The sequence below is a fragment of the Gopherus evgoodei genome, chromosome 15, assembly GCF_007399415.2.
Source record: "Gopherus evgoodei ecotype Sinaloan lineage chromosome 15, rGopEvg1_v1.p, whole genome shotgun sequence".
Classification (NCBI taxonomy): domain Eukaryota; kingdom Metazoa; phylum Chordata; order Testudines; family Testudinidae; genus Gopherus; species Gopherus evgoodei.
Window position 1 is genome coordinate 6,094,371 of NC_044336.1, and position 21,941 is coordinate 6,116,311.

The 21,941-nt window shown below is 43.1% G+C and overlaps 1 protein-coding gene across 4 annotated transcripts in view; it reads right to left on the minus strand.

Annotated features, from left to right (window-relative positions):
* Positions 1 to 18,097, minus strand: part of MYH10 (myosin heavy chain 10) — a 146,059-nt gene extending 127,962 nt beyond the window's left edge. For 3 of the 4 annotated variants that reach the window (XM_030534083.1, XM_030534082.1, XM_030534081.1), the window contains exons 1-3: positions 18,043 to 18,085; positions 17,969 to 18,000; positions 14,409 to 14,783 (exon numbers count right to left, since the gene is read on the minus strand). In XM_030534083.1, the coding sequence (XP_030389943.1) occupies positions 14,409 to 14,753 (345 nt within the window). In that variant the 5' untranslated portion in view covers positions 14,754 to 14,783; positions 17,969 to 18,000; positions 18,043 to 18,085. Of the gene's footprint in view, positions 1 to 14,408; positions 14,784 to 17,968; positions 18,001 to 18,042 lie in introns of all 4 variants that reach the window. The other variant, XM_030534085.1, reaches the window with a different exon arrangement.
* Positions 18,098 to 21,941: the final 3,844 nt, after the last annotated feature.

The following is a 21,941-nucleotide window of genomic DNA, read 5'->3' on the forward strand; positions in this document are numbered from 1 at the left end:
TGAGGCTCCACTCTCACAGGGCTACTGCAGTCTTCTTCATTCAACACAAAAAACAGGACTTTTTGCATAACTATAACCCTTGAAAGTGTTTTCTTAGGTTTATCTGGTTAATTACAGGGCTTGCTGGACCTCTAACCCCTTCTCTGACGTGGCTCTAAGGCAGGGATTCTCAAACTGGGGGTCAGGACCCCAAGGGGGTCACAAGGTTATTACATGGGGGGATTGCAAACTGTCAGCCTCCACCCCAAACCCTGCTTTGCCTCCAGCATTTATAATAGTGTTAAATATATTTAAATGTGTTTTTAGTTTATAAGTGGGGGGAGGGTTGCATTCAGAGGCTTGCTATGTGAATGGGGGCACCAGTACAAAAGTTTGAGAACCACTGCCTAAGCTATGAGGCCTTATGTCTACCTCCCTGGGGTGGAATCACACAACTCTCTCACTCAAGACGAGATCCTGGACTACTGCACCCCGTATACTTAGTGATTTCTCAGCAGGGCAGACTAGGTTAGGTACCTGCAATTCTTCCTTTTGGGTGCTATAACAAGCAGTAATTAGTAAGGCTGTGATTTAGTCATGGAAGTCACAGAATCTGACTGCTAAAGACCTCTGTGACTTCAGTCAGCTGGGAGCTGCAGAATCCCCTGCCACCTACAGAGTCAGGGAGCTGCTGGGGCTCCCGGCCACCGTGTGCAACAAGAGGGAGCTCCACAGCTCCCCACCACCACTCCTGGCTGCGGGGGACCCCTGGCAGCTCCTAGCTGCCAGCGAAGGGGTACCCTGGAGCTCCCAGCCCTTCTCCCCAGTCTACCCATTTTGTCATGGGTATTTTTAGTAAGAGTCAAGGATAGGTCATGGGCTTCTGTGAATTTTTCATTATTGCTCATGACCTGTGACTTTTACTAAAAATATCCGTGACAAACACAGCCTTAGTAATTAGTGACCAGACAGCCTTCTCCAAATATTTACCATAGTTGGAACAAAGCATAAAGAATTTTCAAGTCTATGCACAGGACTATCTTACTCAGAGGACTGTCATCTCTTCGCAGAGACCCTAGGCAGTTCACTCTTTACTCTAGACCCCTGGGGGTCAGGGTCCGTGAGAACAGCGTCTCATCAGCAACTCCCAACAACCATTGTCCGCTCCCTAGAGAAGGACACTTATCCCACCCAGAAGCTATTTGTCTCAGGTTCCTCAGGGTTTGTTTGTTTTTTTTTATTCTCATGTGTCTGCAAGCTGGGAATCCACTCCCTAAATAGTTTGTGAGAGCTCCATAAGGAGTTGGAGGTGGGTCATCCACAAGAATGCTTCTAGTATGGTCTCTTACCTGTTTGTGAAGAACTAGTTATCCAAGACCCTTGTTCTTTTTTTCCTGCCTTGGACAGGCAGCTTATGTTGGCTTCCTCCAATACACAAAAGTTAAATATTGGTATATTTACTAACTTTGTTTATATAATCAAATCCTTTAATATCAATCAATCACACATCCCCTCATCTGCATTCCCTGAACCTTGTGGAGGTTGCCTAGTCCACAGTTAGAAGATGGGCCAGAAAAAGGCTAATGCAGGGCAGCTAATTTGGTACGTAGCAGGACAGGCTGAGGGAAAGAAGTGGATACTAAGGGTACGTCTACACTACGGGATTATTCTGATTTTACATAAACCAGTTTTGTAAAACAGATTGTATAAAGTCGAGCGCACACGGTCACACTAAGCACATGAATTCGGTGTGTGCGTCCATGGTCCAAGGCTAGCGTCGATTTCCAGAGCGTTGTACTGTGGGTAGCTATTCTGTAGCTATCCCATAGTTCCCACAGTCTCCCCCGCCCATTGGAATTCTGGGTTGAGATCCCAGTGCCTGATGGGGCAAAAATCATTGTCGCGGGTGGTTCTGGGTAAATGTCATCACTCATTCCTTCCTCTGGGAAAGGAACGGCAGACAATCATTTCACACCCTTTTTCCCTGGATTGCCCTGGCAGACGCTATAGCACAGCAACCATGGAGCTCGTTCAGCTTTTTTTTATTTATTAAAACTGTCACCGTATGTCTACCTGATGCCGCTGACAGAGGCGTTACTGCAGCACTACACAGCACCATTCACTTGATTTTGCACGATAGCAGAGAAGGTTAACAGTCGTTCTGTACCGTCTGCTGCCTTGTAAATTGGAAATGAGATGACGGTTATCTGTTGTTCTGTACTGTCTGCTGCTATCATGGGTGCCCCTGGCTGAGGTCGGCCGGGGGCACAAAGGCAAAAATGGGAATGACTCCGAGTCAATCCCTCCTTTATGGTATCTAAAAATAGAGTCAGTCCTGCCTAGAATATGGGGCAAATGTACTAGAGAAGCAGTGTATCAGAGAGCACAGCTGCTCCATGTCAGATCCCGCAGAAATGACGAGCTACATGCCATTCACGGGGGATGCCCCTGCAACAACCCCACCCGTTGCTTCGCTTCTCCCCAACCTTCCTGGGCTACCGTAGCAGTGTCCCCCCCATTTGTGTCATGAAGTTATAAAGAATGCAGGAATAAGAAACAGTGACTTGTTAGTGAGATAAAATGAGGGGGAGGCAGCCTCCCGCTGCTATGACAGTCCAGGCAGTACAGAATCTTTTCTTTACACAGGAAAGGGAGGGGGCTGATGGAGCTCAGCCCCTAGTTGCTATGATGACAGTTACCAGCCATTCTGTACTATCTACTGGGAATGACCAGGAATCATTCCTATTTTTATCCAGGTGCCCCCGGCCAGCCTCACCTGAGGCCAGCCAGGAGCACTCACAGGCTGATGACAAGGACAGCTAGCAGTCCTACTGCACCATCTGCCACTGGGAAGGGGAGAGGAGCAGATACTGCTCTTCACTGCTGCAGCATCGCATCTACCACCAGCATTCAGTAGACACAGGGTGACATTGAAAGTAGTTAAACGATTTTTCCCTTTTCTTTCACATGGGGGCGAAGAGAGTAAATTGTCAAGTTATACCCTGAACCACACCGGACAATGTGTTTGAACCTACAGGCATTGGGAGCTCAGCAAGAATATTTTTTGGAGAGACTGTTGTGGACTGTGGGATAGCTGGAGTCCTCAGTACCCCCTCTCTCCCTCCATGAGCGTCCATTTGATTCTTTTGCTTTCTGTTACGCTTGTCACGCAGCACTGTGAAGCCTGGAGATTTTTTTCAAATGCTTTGGCATTTTGTCTTCTGTAATGGAGCTCTGATAGAACAGATTTGTCTCCCCATACAGCGATCAGATCCAGTATTTCCCATACGGTCCATGCTGGAGCTCTTTTTGGATTTGGGACTGCATCGCCACCAGTGCTGATCAGAACTCCACGCTGGGCAAACAGGAAATGTAATTCAAAAGTTCGCGGGGCTTTTCCTGTTTACCTGGCCCTGCATCCGAGTTCAGATTGCTGTCCAGAGCGGTCACAATGGTGTACTGTGGGATACCACCCGGAGGCCAATACTGTCGATTTGCGGCCACACTAACCCTAATCCGATATGGTAATACCGATTTTAGCGCTACTCCTCTCGTTGGGGAGGAGTAGAGAAACCAATTTAAAGAGCCCTTTATAGCGATATAAAGGGCCTCGTAGTGTGGACAGGTGCGCCGTTAAATTGGTTTAACGCTGCTAAAATCAGTTTAAATGTGTAGTGTAGACCAGGCCTAAGAGGTATTCTGATTAAATTCAGCAATAGTGTGAGGGAGGTAGTCTGAATCCACGAGGGCTCTGAGGAAGAGATCTGGGATTGAGTCCAGAGACTAATGTCTTCAGGAGACTAGTATTGTGGATTACCTAACTTTAACAACTGAATTTTGATGGGTTTGGCTTGTTTTATGTTACTGATGTTCAAGTTTTTGTTAATCTTCATTTCCAATGAAGGAAATGCCCAGACAAAAGTTTAAAATGGGGTTAAATTACTGATATACTCTCAGTGAAGATAAAATTCATTACAAGCTCTGATGGCCAACTAAAGAGGCCTCTTCCTGCAAACCAGTGTGCAGCAGCCCTCGTGAACCTGTCATTTCCAGCACGCTATTCCCAATTCAGCTAAAATGGCCTCTCACATGTGCAGCATTCTTGAACTGAATAGTTTTGGAAATACTGCAAGATACACTATGCATGCACAGCAAATGATCTTCAGAAAGTCGTAACACAGACCGCCATGTATTCTATAGTAAATTGCACATATGTTCTGCAGTAAGAACATTGGATTCCATGACATCTATTGCAGCAGAATGTAGGCTCTGTACAGTCTAGAATTCCCCCCCCCCAAAAAAAAACAGCTCTTACTGAATCAAATATGACTGAAGGAGATAATATCAGATAGAGGGATACTGTACTTCCAAGGTCAATTTTATATTGCCTCATTTTTAGAGTACTGCAAAATACTGCAGTGAAAATGTATAATTACATTATAGAATTTGTGGGGAAAGGAGGGGAGGAAGAAGCAAGAGGTTTCAGCAATAGGTCAGGGGACAGTTTGGTACCCAAACTGAAGGTGTGAAAAAGACAGTTTATTGCACAAACCCAGACACATTAAATGGAGTTTAAAAGTGACCAGCATGACAGTGTTAAAACGTGGACGCCAACATTTGTATTATCAGACTGAAGAAGGAACACCCCAGTAAAAGGAATGGGCAAGCAAGAGCTTGGGCCTACCGTGTTCCATCTGCAAAAACTAAAGTAGACATCACTGTTTTAAGTTTCCACTGTTTACATTTGGGTGTTTCTCTTTGCAACAGTGAAGGCAACATGATTTTTGTGGGGTAAAGAGCTTGGTTTCTGGACCACATAAAAGGCCATCAAATCAAGGACAAGTTTCAACAGAAACTTACTTTTTATTAGTTAGCACTATTCCTGTTATTAATTTCTGTAGTCCAAAGTGCCTGAGTTGGGAAAACTGACTGCTCAACACAGGACCTCTGTAATGGGAAGTATTTTATCCTTATTCTAGTTCTCCACAGATGAAACATTTATGTTCAAGCTTTCAGAACACTCAATGTAGCACAAAGATCACACACTGAAAATTTCAGCCAGTTATAATCAATTGATAAAGGGGGTTATAATGAAAACTATTAAGAAACCTTGAGTTTTAGCAGCAGCTGCAGCTCCTACTATAATAAATTTAAAGTATGTGCATGTATTCTGTTATATGATTAAAAAACACTCAGCTTTTCACAAATATTAAATTTTCAATTTCAAAACAGGGCACTTGTTTGGGCAGCACAAAATTCTGTTTTGCTGGAAAGGATGTGGGCAGTACCAGTCAAAGGAAATGAGGAATGCTGGAATGTACTATCTTGGCAAGGCTCCAGAGACAAAACATTAAAGCAGAGCTGTGACAGAAGTTTGTTATACAAAAGTCTCCTTCAGGACACTAATTGTGGAGCCTGAATGCTTCCAGATGCTTACAAGGCTTCAGCCAGCAGTATAGCAAAATCTAAATTACGAAATGATAAACTATCCAATAATGTAGCACTCAGGTTCCTGGCACAGAATTAGTTGGAAACTGTATTATGTTTCAAATAGCAAGCTTGCCAATAAAGAGGTATTATCTAAATAATCTGTGACCAAGTACAGTGTTCATTATATCATTACCCTAGAGTGTGGGAGTTCATATTTTGATAGTGCACTTCTTGTCAGGTGTCAGAGGATACCAACTTACCATAGCTTTAAGAAAAAACTATGAAGCTTACAGAATCCCTCTCATCACTGTCTGTCTGTTGTCCTCAAGTATATAAAGCTGAGACTGTATAACTTTTCACCCTTTGGCAATATCTGAACTTCAGACTCTTATAAAAAGATATCCACTGGTTCTTGTGGGAGCCCTAATGCAAGCTTCTGTGACCAAGCTTTTTTCAAAAGCCACAGTCAAATTTTTCAGCAGGTTTAATTAAATATGGGGATAAAAATGCAAGAAACCAGAGTCCTGTGAACTAGTAGGGAATCTTACAAAAATATTCCCTACCATAGACATAGCCAGAGACTGAAAAAGTTGTAACTCAAGATTTGAGTATGTTTTATTGGTAACCAAACTTCTAAAGTGTCAACTAGTTTGTACATTGCAACACAAAGGGTGGAATCCAGGCTTCTGCCTCAACGTACACTTTAAATACCATTTTATAAAATGTGCTATAAAGAGCCTTAGTTGAATTTGAAGATTTATAATATACTAAACAAACTGGCTTGAGTAATCAGAAAATCTGCTGACAAAAAAACTCAACATTTATCCTCAACTCTTCAATAAAAGGTGTCAAATGATTGGCCTCTAAGAGGGAGTGGGATCCAGCGCATTTGGACTGATTACCTGCTGCCCAACTGGGCTTAAGGGAAAGCACCTGGGTTTATGAAGTGGGAAAGCTCCAAGTAGTTGTTGGCAGATGTCTGCAGACATTTCAGGGATTAAAAAGGATCCTGAAAGGCCCTGAGTTAGCAGAGGGAATGCCTATGGAGATTCAGAACCTCTTGTTTGGAGTTTGGCAGAAAGTAGAAAGACAGACCCTCAGGAAGGTGGGGCTGAACCCAGATGAAACTGTGAGGAAGACTGCAGGTTTGAATTCTATTTTGAAAGACTAAGACTTAATAAATTGGACCCCAGAAGTGGAATGTTTTGACTATCTGGACTGTGTTGACTCTAAAGGATGTTAAGTGAAGGGGAAACTGAGGCATGCCTCAGCAGCAGCATGCTGGTCAGAAGTGGGTGCTACAGGGCAGGCATGCTCTTTGACAAGATGTGAGGTTTCACGTGTCTTTTCAATGTTGAGGTAGTTTGCATAGTAGCTAACAGAAAGGAAACAAGTAAAACAAAGTTCTCTGGTTAAGAGGCACACCCTGCCATTTACTTTGCCACAGCAGTTGCCTTTTAAGCATAAAAAGCCTTTCTCTCACTAAAGTAGAATGTTGAGCCAGGTACCGCTACAAAAGGTTAGACCCACCTCTCCAAATGATACTGTTAACTTATCCAATGTGGTTGGTATTTTCTCTTCTCCAAACTTACACTAGTTGTAACGGTCAAGATCACTATATAGTGATCTTTTAGGTTCCTATCATACTCATTCAGCTACAGAAACCCCTTTTCCTTGTGCTGCCTTTCCTTGAGAGTGGATATGATTTTGGCTGATCTTATAAGCCTCAGCCTGAAGGAACTTCAGAAGACTTCCTACAGGTTTTCCAACTGCTCATTTTCCAAGAGATATTTATGCTTGCTTCAGACACTGTTCAAGTTCTCTGCACCAGCAAGTGGAATCCTCAGCCCAGTAACTGCTGTAAAGATTCCCCCCCGCCTTTTTTTCATTTTAGTTCCCTTAAAACACCACATCAGTAGACTACACTAATACTTCAAATATTCCGCCTTCAAATATTCCCACCACCTACACTGGGCACCAGAGACAAATTAAGGGCTTGTCAACACTAGAAAATTGCACTGGTGGAACCTAAATTTTTAAATTGTCAAACTCTTTCTGGTTTAAATGTGTGGACATTCTTACTTTGTTAAAAATAACTAAAATAAGCCAGTCACTTTATTTTTAACTCTGTTCTTAACTGCCTTAAGCTAAATTGAAACAAACATGTCAACACTGCCTTTTACACTAAATTTAACTATAGCTGTTTAAATTCATGCCTCAAGTTATAACAACACTATTTTGTCATGTGGACAAGCCCCAAGTTACCTAGCAGATGCTTTTGAGGCCTAGCTTCTCCAGTCTGATGTTATCCATTGTCCTAACTCTTAGTTTAATCAAGAGCAGCCTCACCTGTCCTCATCTCAACCACATCTGCTACTCCTTACCTGTGTCTGAATACTCAATTATGTTAACCCATCTGGTTGCTGAACTACTTGATGAACTAAACTCGCCAACCAAAGTTGCTCTCAATCCTTCCTTCACTTAAGGTACTCTCTCCACATCATTTATCCTGCAATGATCTCTGCCTTTAATCAGAATGGGCCATTAAAATCCATAAGACTTGCAGAAGCAGTTAACATCCCCTCTGTATAAGAGCCAATTGTACAACTCCATACATAACTAGATATGTCTAAAAAGGTAGGACTATGTATTCTACATCCACTCCAATATCAGGAACAATCAAACCACACAGAGGATTCCACTCTAGTTTACTGATACTAGTTTCTTCTTTGGTAGAAACTACCAGTAGTCAGTTATGAGGAATTATCTGCTTTGCCACTGCATGTAGAATCATGCTCATTCACAGTATATTTTCCCCTACTTCATAACACTTATTATTTCTCCTTCATCTACCCTTAACATTCTGATCCAAGTCAGATCCTTAAAGCTACCTGCCACCTTTGCCTCCCTCTCTCCCCATCCCCTCAAATCAGATCGTTTCACATTTCTGCTTTCAATAAACTTTTCCTCTAACATCTTCTGGCCTAAAATACTACATAGCACTCTGAGCAAAGGACAAAGTCTAACTTCTCAGGCATGGCAAGAAACATGTTCTGACCATTAATCCTTACACTTATTATTCAAATATCAAACCCCACCCCACACCCAAGGGAAACAAACATTCACTTTACTGTTAAACAAAAAAACAAAACAAAAAAAACACACACAAACAGAACAGTAACAAAATCCATAAGACCCCCCCACAGCATAATTCTTGTCAGAAGCTACATGTTACCAAATGCTGTGACTTGAGGACAACTAGACACTCGATAAGCGGGCTCTATTTCTAGGGTGGCATCTTGAAGATATGTGCAGGGACTGAGAGGCACACTACTGTTTAAGGGCTCAAGAATGTGTGTGAGCAAGCCATACTGCAAGGGTAGGGCAGTATTCTGGAGCTTGGAGGAGTTCCAAACAAGAAACTTGTTCAAATCAGAAATCCTTTAAGGCTGGGGATCTTCTATCTGTACAGTGCCCACCAAGAATAATACTCTTCCTGGTAAGCATAAGCACAGGTCCTAGAGAACCACCAAGCTGAGAAGCAGGACAGGCACAAGATCAACTATTTGCAGCAAAGAAAAATGAGGATACAAGAGTGACAGGCAACCCATTTGACCTAAAACTGCAGAACCAGATAGTTAGCCAACACTGAAAGGGAGCTAAGGGTCTTCGAAAGGTCTCCTTGGTGCTGCACCATAGGGGACCACACCAAAGGATCAGAAGGACCATTAAGAGCACTTCTCTGGATAAGGAAGTGCAGCAAAGTCCCTGGAAGAGCAAAGAAAGTGGGAAAAATCCATCCCCAAAGTACAGGTGAGGAAGAGGTTAACCCCACCAAACAGAAAAGAAAAGACAGTTACTATAAAATGGAAGACCATTTGGCTGGAAGGGAAGCCCCAAACCTGTTCTTACTGGAGGACAGAGCTAAAGAATAGCCAGATGGCCCAGATTCCTAGAAGGCTGTACTCATAGCTAGGTGGAATAAGGTGAAAGAAGAGGATTTGACTCTTAAGATCTAGTAATGGTACTTTCATGGATGGGGAAGTCTGAATATAGAAATCCAGCTCTTGAGGAGATTGAGTTAGTCAACATATCTGGCTACATTAGAGTTTCAGTTACACCCACATTTTAACCAAATGCCACAGAAGAAACTGTGCAGCTGGTATCAATTCTGGGAGGAGATGACAACGCTATTTCTCCTCTGAAGTGTGGAACACCAAAGGAAGGTATGTAGTCAAGCAATTTCTTTAAAAGCAGAGGTGAGGGAGAAGAGAGCAGAAGCTTGCTAGTCACAGATCAGGTCCAGGGATCCTCAGCTCCTGCTGCTCTTTTCTACTGATCTGGGTGCTCCATTCTTATCTGGTGGGCTGCCTCATAATTCCCACCCGCCCCCACCACACACACTCAACTCCTAGCATTCTTAGTTATGCTGGCATAACTAACATATGCCAGGCCTCAGAGAGGAAAAGCAGCTCATCTTACATCCTTGAAAGCAATTCCCTTTTCCCAGATGAAACTATCAGCGCCTCTCCCACTCCATAGGCATGCTTTTTCACAGTCTCTCCTCAGTTTTTAGGATGATACAAAAATAAAAGTTCTCTATCAACCCATACTGTATTCTCCATCGTCTAGCAGACGGTCCAGAGGAAGAGGAAACCTTTAACAATGGATTAGTGGCCACTTTTCAAAAGTCAACCTTTCAGACACCATCTTGGCTTCCCCAAGCAAACTATTTATTAGCAAAGGCCCAGACCCTCTGTACAACTTCCTACAAAGGAAGCAAAATAGACTGGAGCTGGTTATATGTACCTACTCCAATTGACAGCTCTTTATCCCCTACTTCCTGTGAGCGTATCCATAAATTACACACTGACAAGTTTGTTTAAAATGACAGATGCATCTCATGCGCTTGTATGAAGTATGACATGAAGTCTGGTTTTTGAAACTGTCCAATTTGACCACAAAAAGAACATTCACTTTGAGCTCAGAGCAGCCCCTTCTCCTCCATAACTATAAATGCATCTTGTGTCTTCTTGGCATGCCTCTGATCTTTGATATCCAGCTAATCTGACCAACTGGGGTTTGGCTCTTCCTCTACACCAGAACTGTACCTCTACGAGTTCTACAAGGTCCAGTTCTTGAGCTTCTCCTCTCCACCACTAGCATTTGCTCCTGTTTATGCCAATATTCCAGTAAATACTCAATGCTTGAGCAAGCACACTTATGTTTGACTCAATCTACTTCAGCTAAGAGATTAACACAAAAATACTGCTCTTGGGCAAGCAGAGCATCCCTCAGGCAAGGCTCCCTTCTTAACTCAGGCCTTCAGTCCACCCCTGTGAAACTGCAGTATCATCTTGATCCCAACTCTTCTCTCCAAATTGAAAGAAGTTACTGTATCAGCATCTTTCTAAAATTATTATTATATGGCTCCTAAAGTCTTGATAGCAAAGTCCAGTTGCGACAGTCTAATTGCAGCCAAAATTCACAGTCCATTCTGGTCAATTTCACAGTCAGGCTTTTAAAAAAAAAAAAAAACACACACAAATTTCATTGTTTCAGCTATTAAAATCTGAAATGTCAAGTGTTGTAATTGTAGGGGTCCTGACCCAAAGAGGACTTGTGATGCTGGGGGAGGAGGGGATCACAAGGTTGGGGGGGGAGGAAGAGGGGTGGTGGTCCAGCTACCCTTACTTCTGCACCGCTGCTGATGGTGGTAGGAGCCCAGCTCTGAAGGCAAAGCCGCTGCCAGCAGTACATAAGTAAGGATGGCATGGTATAGGGTATTGCCACCCTTACTTCTAGGCTGCTGCATGCAGAGCTGGGTCCTCAGTCAGCAGCCACGTCTCTGGCCACCCAGCTCTGAAGACAGCAGCACAAAAAAGTAAGGGTGGCAATACCATGACCCTCTTAAAATAACCTTGTGACCCCTCCTCCACCGCAACTCCCTTTTGGTTCAGGGCTCCCAGTTTGAGAAATGCTGGTCTCCCCTGTGACATCTATATAGTAGTGGATAAAAGCACACAAGAGACCAGATCTTATGGTCAGAGACTCATTTTCATGTCTGTAAGTTTTGTAGGGCCCTAGCTATAGTATTATGGTCACTACTTTTACAAGACTATGATAAATTTTGTATCAAGTATGCCATGTGAAAGATCATTTGAAAACTCAGTCTGCTGAATATTGTTGTCCTAGTAAAATGTGTGCAGCAACACTATGAGAAGTTATTAGATTATACTATGTATCACTATTTAGAACATGCTCCAAACTTAAGACAAGACAAGCAAGTCTAAACCAGTTTTTCCGAGACAAAGATGCACTAGCACCACAACCAGTATTAAAGAGCAATCACCAGCTTATGCAGCCATTTTTCAGCAATAGGAAGGTATAAACAAGTGGAAACCCCAAGGCAAGCGGAAAAGAGGCCGTCCAAGAAACACCTGGCGACGTGACCTTCAGGCTGATAGCAAAAAAATGGGCTATACCTGGAACCAGTTAGAACGAATGGCCCAGGATAGAGGACTCTGAAGCTCTGTTGTTGGCGGCCCATACCCCGAATGGAGTGACGGGCATGAGTGAGTGAGAGTGACATCACATCACAGGAACATTTTAAACCTCACATTCACAACAGACTGTGTGTCACCATGACTCAGTAAGGATGTTTCTAGCATAAGAAATTAAGTTAAAGGGGGAGCAAGACACCTGACTTCACCTCTTCTCCTCCCATCTCTCTGCTCATGACATCAACAAAACACCTGAAGGACTCTGAACTGTGGGGTGGGGTGGCCCCTGACTGAATGGAAATCCAGCCTATGGTAAAAGATGCTTGCTTTAAATCTTATTAGCTTGCTAAAGTTTAGGAATTAGAAAGATAAAAATGTAAGCTATTTCTTTTGTAACCAATTATAACTTTTGCCTTATCACTCAGATTCACTTAAAATACATCTTTCTGTAGTTAATAAGCTTATTTTATTGTTTTATGTAATCCAGTGTGTGTTCAGACGGAAGTGTTTGGGAAACTCCATTTAAGACAGCAAGGTTGGTGCATAATCATTTTCCTTCGTTGAAATGGACTATTAATTTGTACTATCCAGAAGGGTACTGTGCAATACAAGACACGCATTTCTGGGGTCCAGGGTGGGACTAAGAACTTGCAGGTGTCACCCCCATATGCAATTCATGAGTGGTTGGGAGAACATTCATGTATTCAGCTGGGAGTGATTTTAGATGCTAGTGCCTCTGTATGAGCAGGACCAGAGTGGTGGCTGTTCACAGCCAAGCAGTGTAAAAAGCACTCCAGGCTAGAGAGTTAAGGGGACACCACTGTTCAACAGCCCAGGCTGTACCCTGGGAATTTCACACCAGTTTTAGAGTCAGCATCAATGGTTAGATTAGATTATTGAAGAGACAAGAAAGCACCTTTTTTGGACGTAGATGAAGCATAGGTATAGCAACCACAAACAAGTTACATATGATTTCGTTTAATAGTTGGGTTTACATAGAGAAGTGTTAGTTTTAATTCAGTGCACAATTATAGTGTTTCACATCACTGCAACATCTATTTAAACAAGAAAGTGACAAGTTCTCAGCTTTATCCTCATAAGCAGCTCATATCTATATCTGAGGTCTGAATATTCACACTAGAGTTTGCTTTGACATTTAGATGATACTGTGGATAGACAATACATAAACTAAGCATTTAGTTCTCAAACTTGTCTACACTCAGTTTTAGTTTTTCCATCCTAATCCTAAGCATCCAACTAATGTGAGGCATTCCAAGAGTAAGTTTCACTGAACTATTTTTCTTAAGGTCTTCCTTCTGCTGAAGACTGGTGATTTTAGTGTAGACAATTTACAAATGAATACAAGTAAATAGTGTGAAGGAGCCACTAAATAAAGAAATATATCAACATATTAGCAATGACTAGACTGAGGAAAAAACCTCCTCTTTAAGCATTCATAGTAACTGGGTGGACAATATGTCCTATAGCTAACCTACTCAATGTACACCCAAGAAATTGAAGAGATTGAGTTTAATTCTTTGGAACAAATGTTTACCATACTGAGTCAAATATTTAGGCAGACGCTGCCATTTCTTTTAAGACAAAGAACCTAGTTGTAGATGTTGATGATACATAGTCGCTTGCTGAGTCAGAGTAATTCATTTGCCAAGAGAAGAGAGAAGGCAAGGAGCCACTCTTACTGTACGGCAGACCTTCAATCAACAATGACCCTGTTTTATTTCATCAAGAGGCAGCAATAGCTTTGCAATTTCTAATTCCAGAGGAAGATGGTGACAAGTTAAATGTTTCATTTTCTATTTCCAATGCATTGAGAAGAGAACTTTATCTATTGGTTTATTTTAAGCACAGAATACATTCTTTCCTGGCTCACTATGTTGATACAAGATTCCAAAAAAAGAGATTACAAATTCCCACCACTTTCCAACTATATTATTTGAAGATATGATAACCTCTCATTACCTTCATTAATGTACAGCTAGTTAAGTTAAAGCAAGTTATCTGCTCATTCATTTACTATATTAAACAATGGCAATTTGTTGACATTAAGATTATAAAATCTTTCTAGTCAGTTCAAACTAGCCAGTTGATGCTGTCCACTTGTCAGTTAAGCATGTCCAAGGCAAATGCTTTAACTAGATAGTATGAGCTAAAACATCAAGATGGTCATTTGACATTCTATCGTTAAGTGGCCCTTAATTATAGCTAGCTAATGCTTACAGCACTATTTTAATTATTGTATACAAAATATATACAAAAATTATTCTTTGTACTATGGTAGCACGTGCTAATCAATACATAAAGTAGCTAAGAGTCCCTGTCCCAAGCATCCTCAGACAGGAAAAAGTTACACTTTAGGTTTTCTATACCCACCTCCTCCTTTTCAGTTTTTAAACAAATGAAGCAGCTGATTAATTCAGTCTAAATCAGCAGCCTTATTAGTTTTCCATAGAGGAGAATTTAATGGCCAATACTTACATAGATGAGTCCAGAGTAGTATCGGTCCTTCAAATTATGCAATACAGAGGCTTCATTTAAGCAGGTTAATTCCGCCATATCTTCCACTTTAGAGAACTTGGGCGGATTCATCTTTTGAATATCATCTTTGTTGACCATTGCTTTCTTTCCATTCTCTGCCAGTTCAACCAATACTTCATCTCCTCTTTCCTCCTTGATGCTGGCTGCCTCGAAGCCATGGCGCTCAGAAGGAATCCATACCAGTTTTTTAGCAGTCCAGTCAGCCTGGGTAGCAGGGTTGTAGATTACAGCCCTATCCACAAAGAGATACCTCTCTGGATCTTCCTGTCCAGACCTCTGCGCCATTGTAATTAGGAGGTGTCCACTAGCATTCACCTTGTTAGATGGAGAAAAGGTATGTCAGTCACTAGCACTGTACACAGTTTGCAATAATTTCATAGCTAAACCATTTCACATATAAAAAGCAGCTAATCAGCATATTAAATTGGATACCTACTAGGGAAACTACCTATATAAATGAATCCTGATGCTACTTATGATGGTAGTTTAAACAAAGTCATACTCTATCTAAAAGGGTATTGCTGTATACAAGTTAAAAATCACCTTCATAAATAGAGCAGTAGGGAAGACACATTTGTATAGGATGGGAATAGTCCAGGGGTCTCTTTCTACTGTACATACCAAGACTGCAAAGCAAGGACAATAATAATAATAAAATAATAATACCTAGTTTTTGTATAATACTTTTTACCAGTAGATCTGAAAACACTTTACATTCTTTAGTGTATGTGTCTTCACAACAGCCCTATGATGTACACTGCTGTGCAAAACCAGTGAAGTATAAAGGAAACACCAGATTTAATGCAGGTTTGCCGAGAGGTACTGTAAAGAGTACTGAAATAGTAGTCAAAGGAAAGCACCACTTTATTTTTTCTGTGCAGCACATAGCTGGTTCTCATTAAATCATGCAAACAAAACTGAGCAGTGAGATCAGGTAAGTTAGACTAAAAACCACTGATTACAAAGAGTTTTCCTTCAGAGATAAGAACTTAATATGTTTTAGGGTTTTACACATTATATAGCCACTCGCTGTATTCTTTCTGAAAGCATATCAGATTTATCATGGTTTTACTTTCCATCAATTCCAGCTGCAAACAGTAGGTGCTATTATGTTTTAAATGCTTCCAATACACAGTTTTTTATACTATAGTATGCATTCAGATGGAAGTCTTACAACTCATCCACCCTCAAGTGAGCATTCAATTAAGTACTTAAGTACAATACTAATGTCTATCACACTGACATGCTGTAGATGTAAATTGTTCAACACAACTAATGCAAAGCAAGCACGAGGTCATTCAATCCACCAGAGGGCTGTGAAGCAATCTGCTTCATTTACTACAGAATGACTTAATTCTGCATCATCAGATCAAGAATTGACTACAGCAATAGCAGCTGAATTTATTGGAAGAAGCTTCTGAGAGAAAAAAAATCCATGGAGAAGAAAAGAAGAGTTAGAGGTGACTCCAAATGACTGCAGGAGCTCTATCCGATTCTTTACCTCAGCTAGGAATAACAAGTTACTAAACCATTCAGAGTGCTAGTTACTTGCAGAGCCTTCCGTCCAAATCCAAAAAGCTAGTCATCTTTGTAATTCTAGATTATGACTTGATGCTGCAGGTATCTTCATATTATAAAACCTAGCTTCCATCCAGCGTGAGGCACTCTCTCTCTCTGTGTCAAGAAGTCTGACTGGCAAGTTGCCTTCTATACAAATGTATCATTTATAATCTGAATCTGTATGTTTCACATGCTTGTTTTTTTAGTGAAAACTTGAGTGGTTCTGGAACTCTATTACCTAATCAAATTAATACAATAACAAAAATTGTTTTAGTAAAATTAAGGGCTAGAAGTTAAAGCATTAGATTTACTCCCAAAGAGTATATGAACTAGTTCATATTAAGAATCAAATCTGTGTATTACATATTAAGAGTACAGACCATTAATGGTCATTTTTCATTTTCTATCCTCAATGCACTGATGCGGCAACCTGGCATTGTCCCGAGTAACTGGGTCACAAAAAGGATACCCCTACCGAAGCCAGATATATTGTGCTTTATCTTAATGAGGGCTTTTTGCTAGACAGTATTATTTAGGGAGAAGATAAATTAAAATCCACATTCATAATTATATCATTTCACCATGCAGAACTCCAGCTCTCACAATGAAGATGCTAGTACATAATCCCACGCAAATTACAGTTCTAAACAAAAGGTTAAAAAAATAAAAGTGAGGAGCACCAGCAGAGGTGGGGAGTGGCATCATTCAGTGAAGCCCTGGCAATTCCAAGGACAGGAATTTGTAAGAACAGACTCATTCACTACCTAGAGATATATTATTTTTCATAAATATAACGCTAAAGCCAGCAAGAGTCAATTTCACAGTTCAAGCTACTTTTCTGATTTAAGCGTTAATCAAACAATGGCTTCAGAATGAAGTGATAAGGCAGCAGGCTGCAGTTTTTAACTAGCCCGGATACTAAAGGACAAAAGAGCAAGCTTCAGACTTGGACCATTCTCTTTGGGGTTGCGGACAAAACACTCCACCCACTCTATGGCCTCGCATGTTCACAGCATTGCATCTTGCCAATCACTTGGTGTCTGGATCCCATTTAACAGCACTAAGGCCTGCTGGCCGCTTCCACCCACCCAGCCACCCACTCTCCCTCCATCCATGCCCCCCTCCCCACATACACACACCCCCCAAAAAAGAGGGAGGAACATAATCTAAGACACTGGTGCATCACAACGCAAGCATCTGGCCCCACCCGCAGAACGGGCCCCCACCCCCAAAAGGGCCTCTTCAGCCTCAAATCAGACACTGCCACCACCGCAGCCCTCTCCTTTCAGCAGCGACTCCCCCCGTGCCTCTGGCAGGCTGGCAAGCCACTAGTCAAGGCTGCAGAAGGGAGGAGATAGGGAAAATGGCCACCTTTGTGTGATCGATACGGACAGGAGCCTCAGCACAGAGCTCAGGAGGAGGAGCCGGGGGGTGGGGAGACGAGACACCCGCACGGGGGTGCAGCCCCCACCCTCCCAAACAGGGGCCGGTGAAGGAGGAGGCTGTAACCTAAGGCAGCTCCGCGCCGGCCAAAGTGGGCTGCAACGAGCAGGCAGGGTCTTTGTCTCGCGGCCCCCCGCAGCCCCCCGCCCTGCCGCCCCCTCCCCACAGCGAGCCCAGGCTCAGCCGCACACCTACCCCGCAGGCGGGCAAGAGCCGGGGGGCCGCACCCGCCTCAAAGCCGGGCGGGCGGGAGCTCCCCGCCCCCGGTTCTTCACACACCCCCTCCTCCAAACCCGGGGGGCTCTACGCCCCCCGCCCCTATACCCGGCGTAGATCGGGGCTGCACCCCGCCTCCCTCACTGAGGGGAGGGGAGCACGGACACCCCCACACAGGGGCCGCACCCCCTCGCCCTACTCCGCCAAGCCCCGGACAATGAGGGGAGGGGCAGTCCGACCCCCGACCCCGCTAACCGAAGCCCGCGGGCACGGCCCCTCACCTGCAGACGCTCCGTATCCCCGGAGCTGGAGCTGGAGCTGGAGCTGGAGCTGGAGCTGGAGCTGGAGCTGGAGCCTCCCGCCCGACTCCTCGGCACACTCCCCCACTGCACCCCCTCCTCGGGGCTCCTTTAGCGCCACCGCGCTACCCCCGAACAAGGCCCGCCCAGCAGCTCTACAGCATCACCCATTGGCTATCTTTCATGTCCATCCAAGGAAGTACGTACGCCGATTGGCTCGCTTCGCAACCCATCTCCGAAAGGCCATAGCAACCTCCACAAGCTACCATCCAAATCCCGCCTCCTTGCTGGCCCCGCCCCACTGTTCTACCTGCCTATCAAGGCAAAACTCCACACCCAATGGTGGGCTTCACGCCTATCAGCCACATCGGTGGGCCGCAGAAATCCACCTACGCCGCGCCAGCAGGGTAGGGTGCGCTGGTTTCTTGGGCAAAAAGCTTCAGAGCAGTGTGGGATGGCACGTGAGAGGGGTTGCAATGCATGAGGCTGGGGTAAGGGGCTCAGCGCTGCCTGTCTACGGGGGGGGCATTGTCCCCGCCCCTTCCAGGGAACCGAATGAAACACCGTTTATCCCCGCCCTCTGCAGGGAACTGCGGGGAACATCCCCAATCCTTTCTTCCCCGCCTCCATCTCCACCCCCTGCAGGGAACTGCATTCAACATCTCTTATCCCCGCCCTCTGCAAGGAACGTCCCCAATTCTCTCTTTCCGCGGCGCGCAGGGAACAGAATGGAACATGCCCTATCCCTGCCTCTGCAGGGAATTGCATGGAACATCCCCTATCCCCACCCTCTGCAGGGAACTTCATGGAACACCCCCAATTTCCCCCCATCTCTGCAAGGAATTGCATAGAACACCCCCCATCCCCACCCCTTGCAGGGAACTGCATGCAACACTGCCACTCCCTGCATGGAACTGCAAGCAACACTCTCCGTCCCCACCCCCTCCAAGGAACTGCGTGCAATACCCTCTATCCCCATTCTGTGCTGAGAACTTTATGCCATAACCCCTATCCTCACCCCCTTGCAGGGAGCTGCATGCTATACCCATACTATCCCCGCTCCCTGCAATTACCAGCATAGTGTTGCTCCCCCACCAAGGAATTGCATGCAACACCCTCTTCTATCCTCCTCACCCCACATGGCCTGGAACTGCATGCATGAAACCACTAGTACATTCATGCATAGTCACATCCTGCATGGTAAGTGTGCACAGTGTCCCCAACTTCTCATGTAAATGTATTCAACTTAATCCTCTGTGAGACAGATCTATTTGTGATTCACAACTCTGTGTCAGCAACTCTTATCAGGCCTGACAGACTCACTACACATCACACACTGGTGTCATGATATTTAAAAGATGACTGGTAATATATCATTTGAAATTGGTCATTGCTGTCACTGTGAAATGTTTATAAGAACTCTGTAGATAAAATTATGGATACGCTGATGTTATATCCTGGAGACTATAAACAGACAAAGGAGCCAAAATAGGTATCTTCTATATAAAGGGGAAAGAAAATATGATGGCAACAGGAAAGAAGGAAACAGATTAGTTTGCATTTTAGCAAACGCCAGCAGGGAAAGAAACCAGCATGGAACTTCCTTCACCACCAGACTCCATGTCGCCTTCCTCAGAGCTTTGGGCAGTAACCTTCCACAAAATCCATGTCAAAAGTTCACTGGACTAGAAAAGAGAGGGGCAAATAACCCCTAGTTACCTTTCACCAAGAGGACAAAGGAATCCAAACTTTGGACTTCGTGGGAGATCCAGACCAGAAGAGTGGTCAACTCTCTTGCTGGAAGGTAGATTGGTAAAGAGACTAACTTGAACAAAGACTGTAGCTTGTTTTGTTAAGTCAGCCTCTAGGAAGCATTTGTCACTTATATTTGCTTGTCACCATTTCTAACTCTATCCTTGGTACCTCAATTCATTTAAAATCTCCTTCTGTTTTACTTTTACTCTAAAACTTGTTTTACTTTTACTCTAAAACAACCCAATGATGTGTTTGATTTAAAGTGAATGGTAACTCCAGTTAATATGGCAAGCTTCTGGGTAGCTTTAAAGGAACAAACGAACCATATTATCTCTCTGAATGCTCCAGGAGAGGGCTGGACATTGCAGAGCAGACAGTTTGGGGAAGATTCGGGACTAGGGGGTAATGGGATCACCTTGCCAGGTGTGACCAAGGTTGGTGGATGCCAGAGTATGGTAGTGGTGTGACATACAAGCTGCTGGAATCAGAATTGCTGAGTCAGAGCTGCTTCACACACAGACGTTCCTTGCATGCTGATTGGACATGTCCAGCCCAGAGACATACAGCAGCAGAGCATTTTGAGGCACTCAGCATTACGGAGCAGGTGGTGGCAGGACCCTTCGCTGGTCTGGATTGCACCCCAAAATGTGACACCCTGCCCGATTAACGTGCATGCAACCTCCACTACCTAAATGCATGTATACATTTGTACCTCTCTGACACTCTAACTCAACACTCATCCTGCACTGCAACTAGTCAAATACTGTGCCCATGTTGATCAATTTGGGTACCATATGGCCTTGTGCAGTACAGATCTGGACTGGGGAAGAAGGATTTATTTTACAAATTGATATCACCTTTGTTCTGCAGGTTGCAATAGATTCATAGCCAGAAAGCACCATGGTGACCATCTAGTCTGACCTCCTGCATAACGCAGGCCATAGAACTTCCCCAAAATAATTCCTTTTGAATTACAGCATAAATTTTGAAAAACATTCACAATTGACTTAAAATTGCCAGTGTATGTTCCCTACTCTGTTTTACTCCCATTCTGCCATATATTTCATGTTATAGCAGTCTTGGATCATGACCCAGCACACATTGTTTATTTTAAGAACACTTTCACTGCAGATTTCACAAAACGCAAAGAAGGTACCAATGTGAGATTTCTGAACATAGCTTCAGCACTCGACACAAGGTTTAAGAATCTGAAGTGCCTTCCAAAATCTGAGAGGAATGAGGTGTGGAGCACGCTTTCAGAAGTCTTAAAAGAGCAACACTCCAATGTGGAAACTACAGAACCCGAACCACCAAAAAAGAAAATCAACCTTCTGCTGGTGACGTCTAACTCGTATAATGAAAATGAACATGCATCAGTCCACACTGCTTTGGATTATTATCAAGCAGAACCTGTCATCATGGATGCATGTCCCCTGGAATGGTGGTTGAAGCATGAAGGGACATATGAATCTTTAACACATCTGTCACGTAAATATCTTGTGATGTGAGCTCCAACAGAGCCATGCAAATGCCTGTTCTCACTTTCAGGTGACATTGTAAACAAGAAATGGATAGCATTATCTCCTGCAAATGTAAACAAACTTGTTTGTCAGAGCCATTGGCTAAACAAGAAGTAGGACTGAGAAGACTTGCAGATTGTTTGATTTTTGAATGCAGTTTTTTTCAACATAATTCTACATTTGTAAGATCAACTTTCATGATAAAGAGATTGCACTAACATACTTTTATTAGGTGAATTGAAAAATACTATGTCTTTTGTTTTTTTATAGTACCAATACTTGTCATCAAAAATAAATATAAAGTGAGAACGCTACACTTTGTAGTCTATGTTGTAATTGAAATTAAAATATATTTGAAAATGTAGAAAACATCAAAAATATTTAAATAAATGGTATTCTATTGTTTAACAGTGCAATTAATCGTGCTATTAATCACAATTTTTTTACTCGTGCAATTAATCACGATTAATTTTTTTAATTGCTTGACTCCCCTAATTTTAATTTATGAGTAGCCCCACTGTCATTACTGGAACTACTCATGTGCTTAAGGCTAAGCATGTGCTTAATTAAGTGTTTGCAGGATCAGTGTCTAGGTTTGTAAATAAATATTAATCTTGAACCAGTTTTTGAAATTTCCAAAGCAGTGCAGGGGATTTAGGCACAAATCTTACAATAATTTT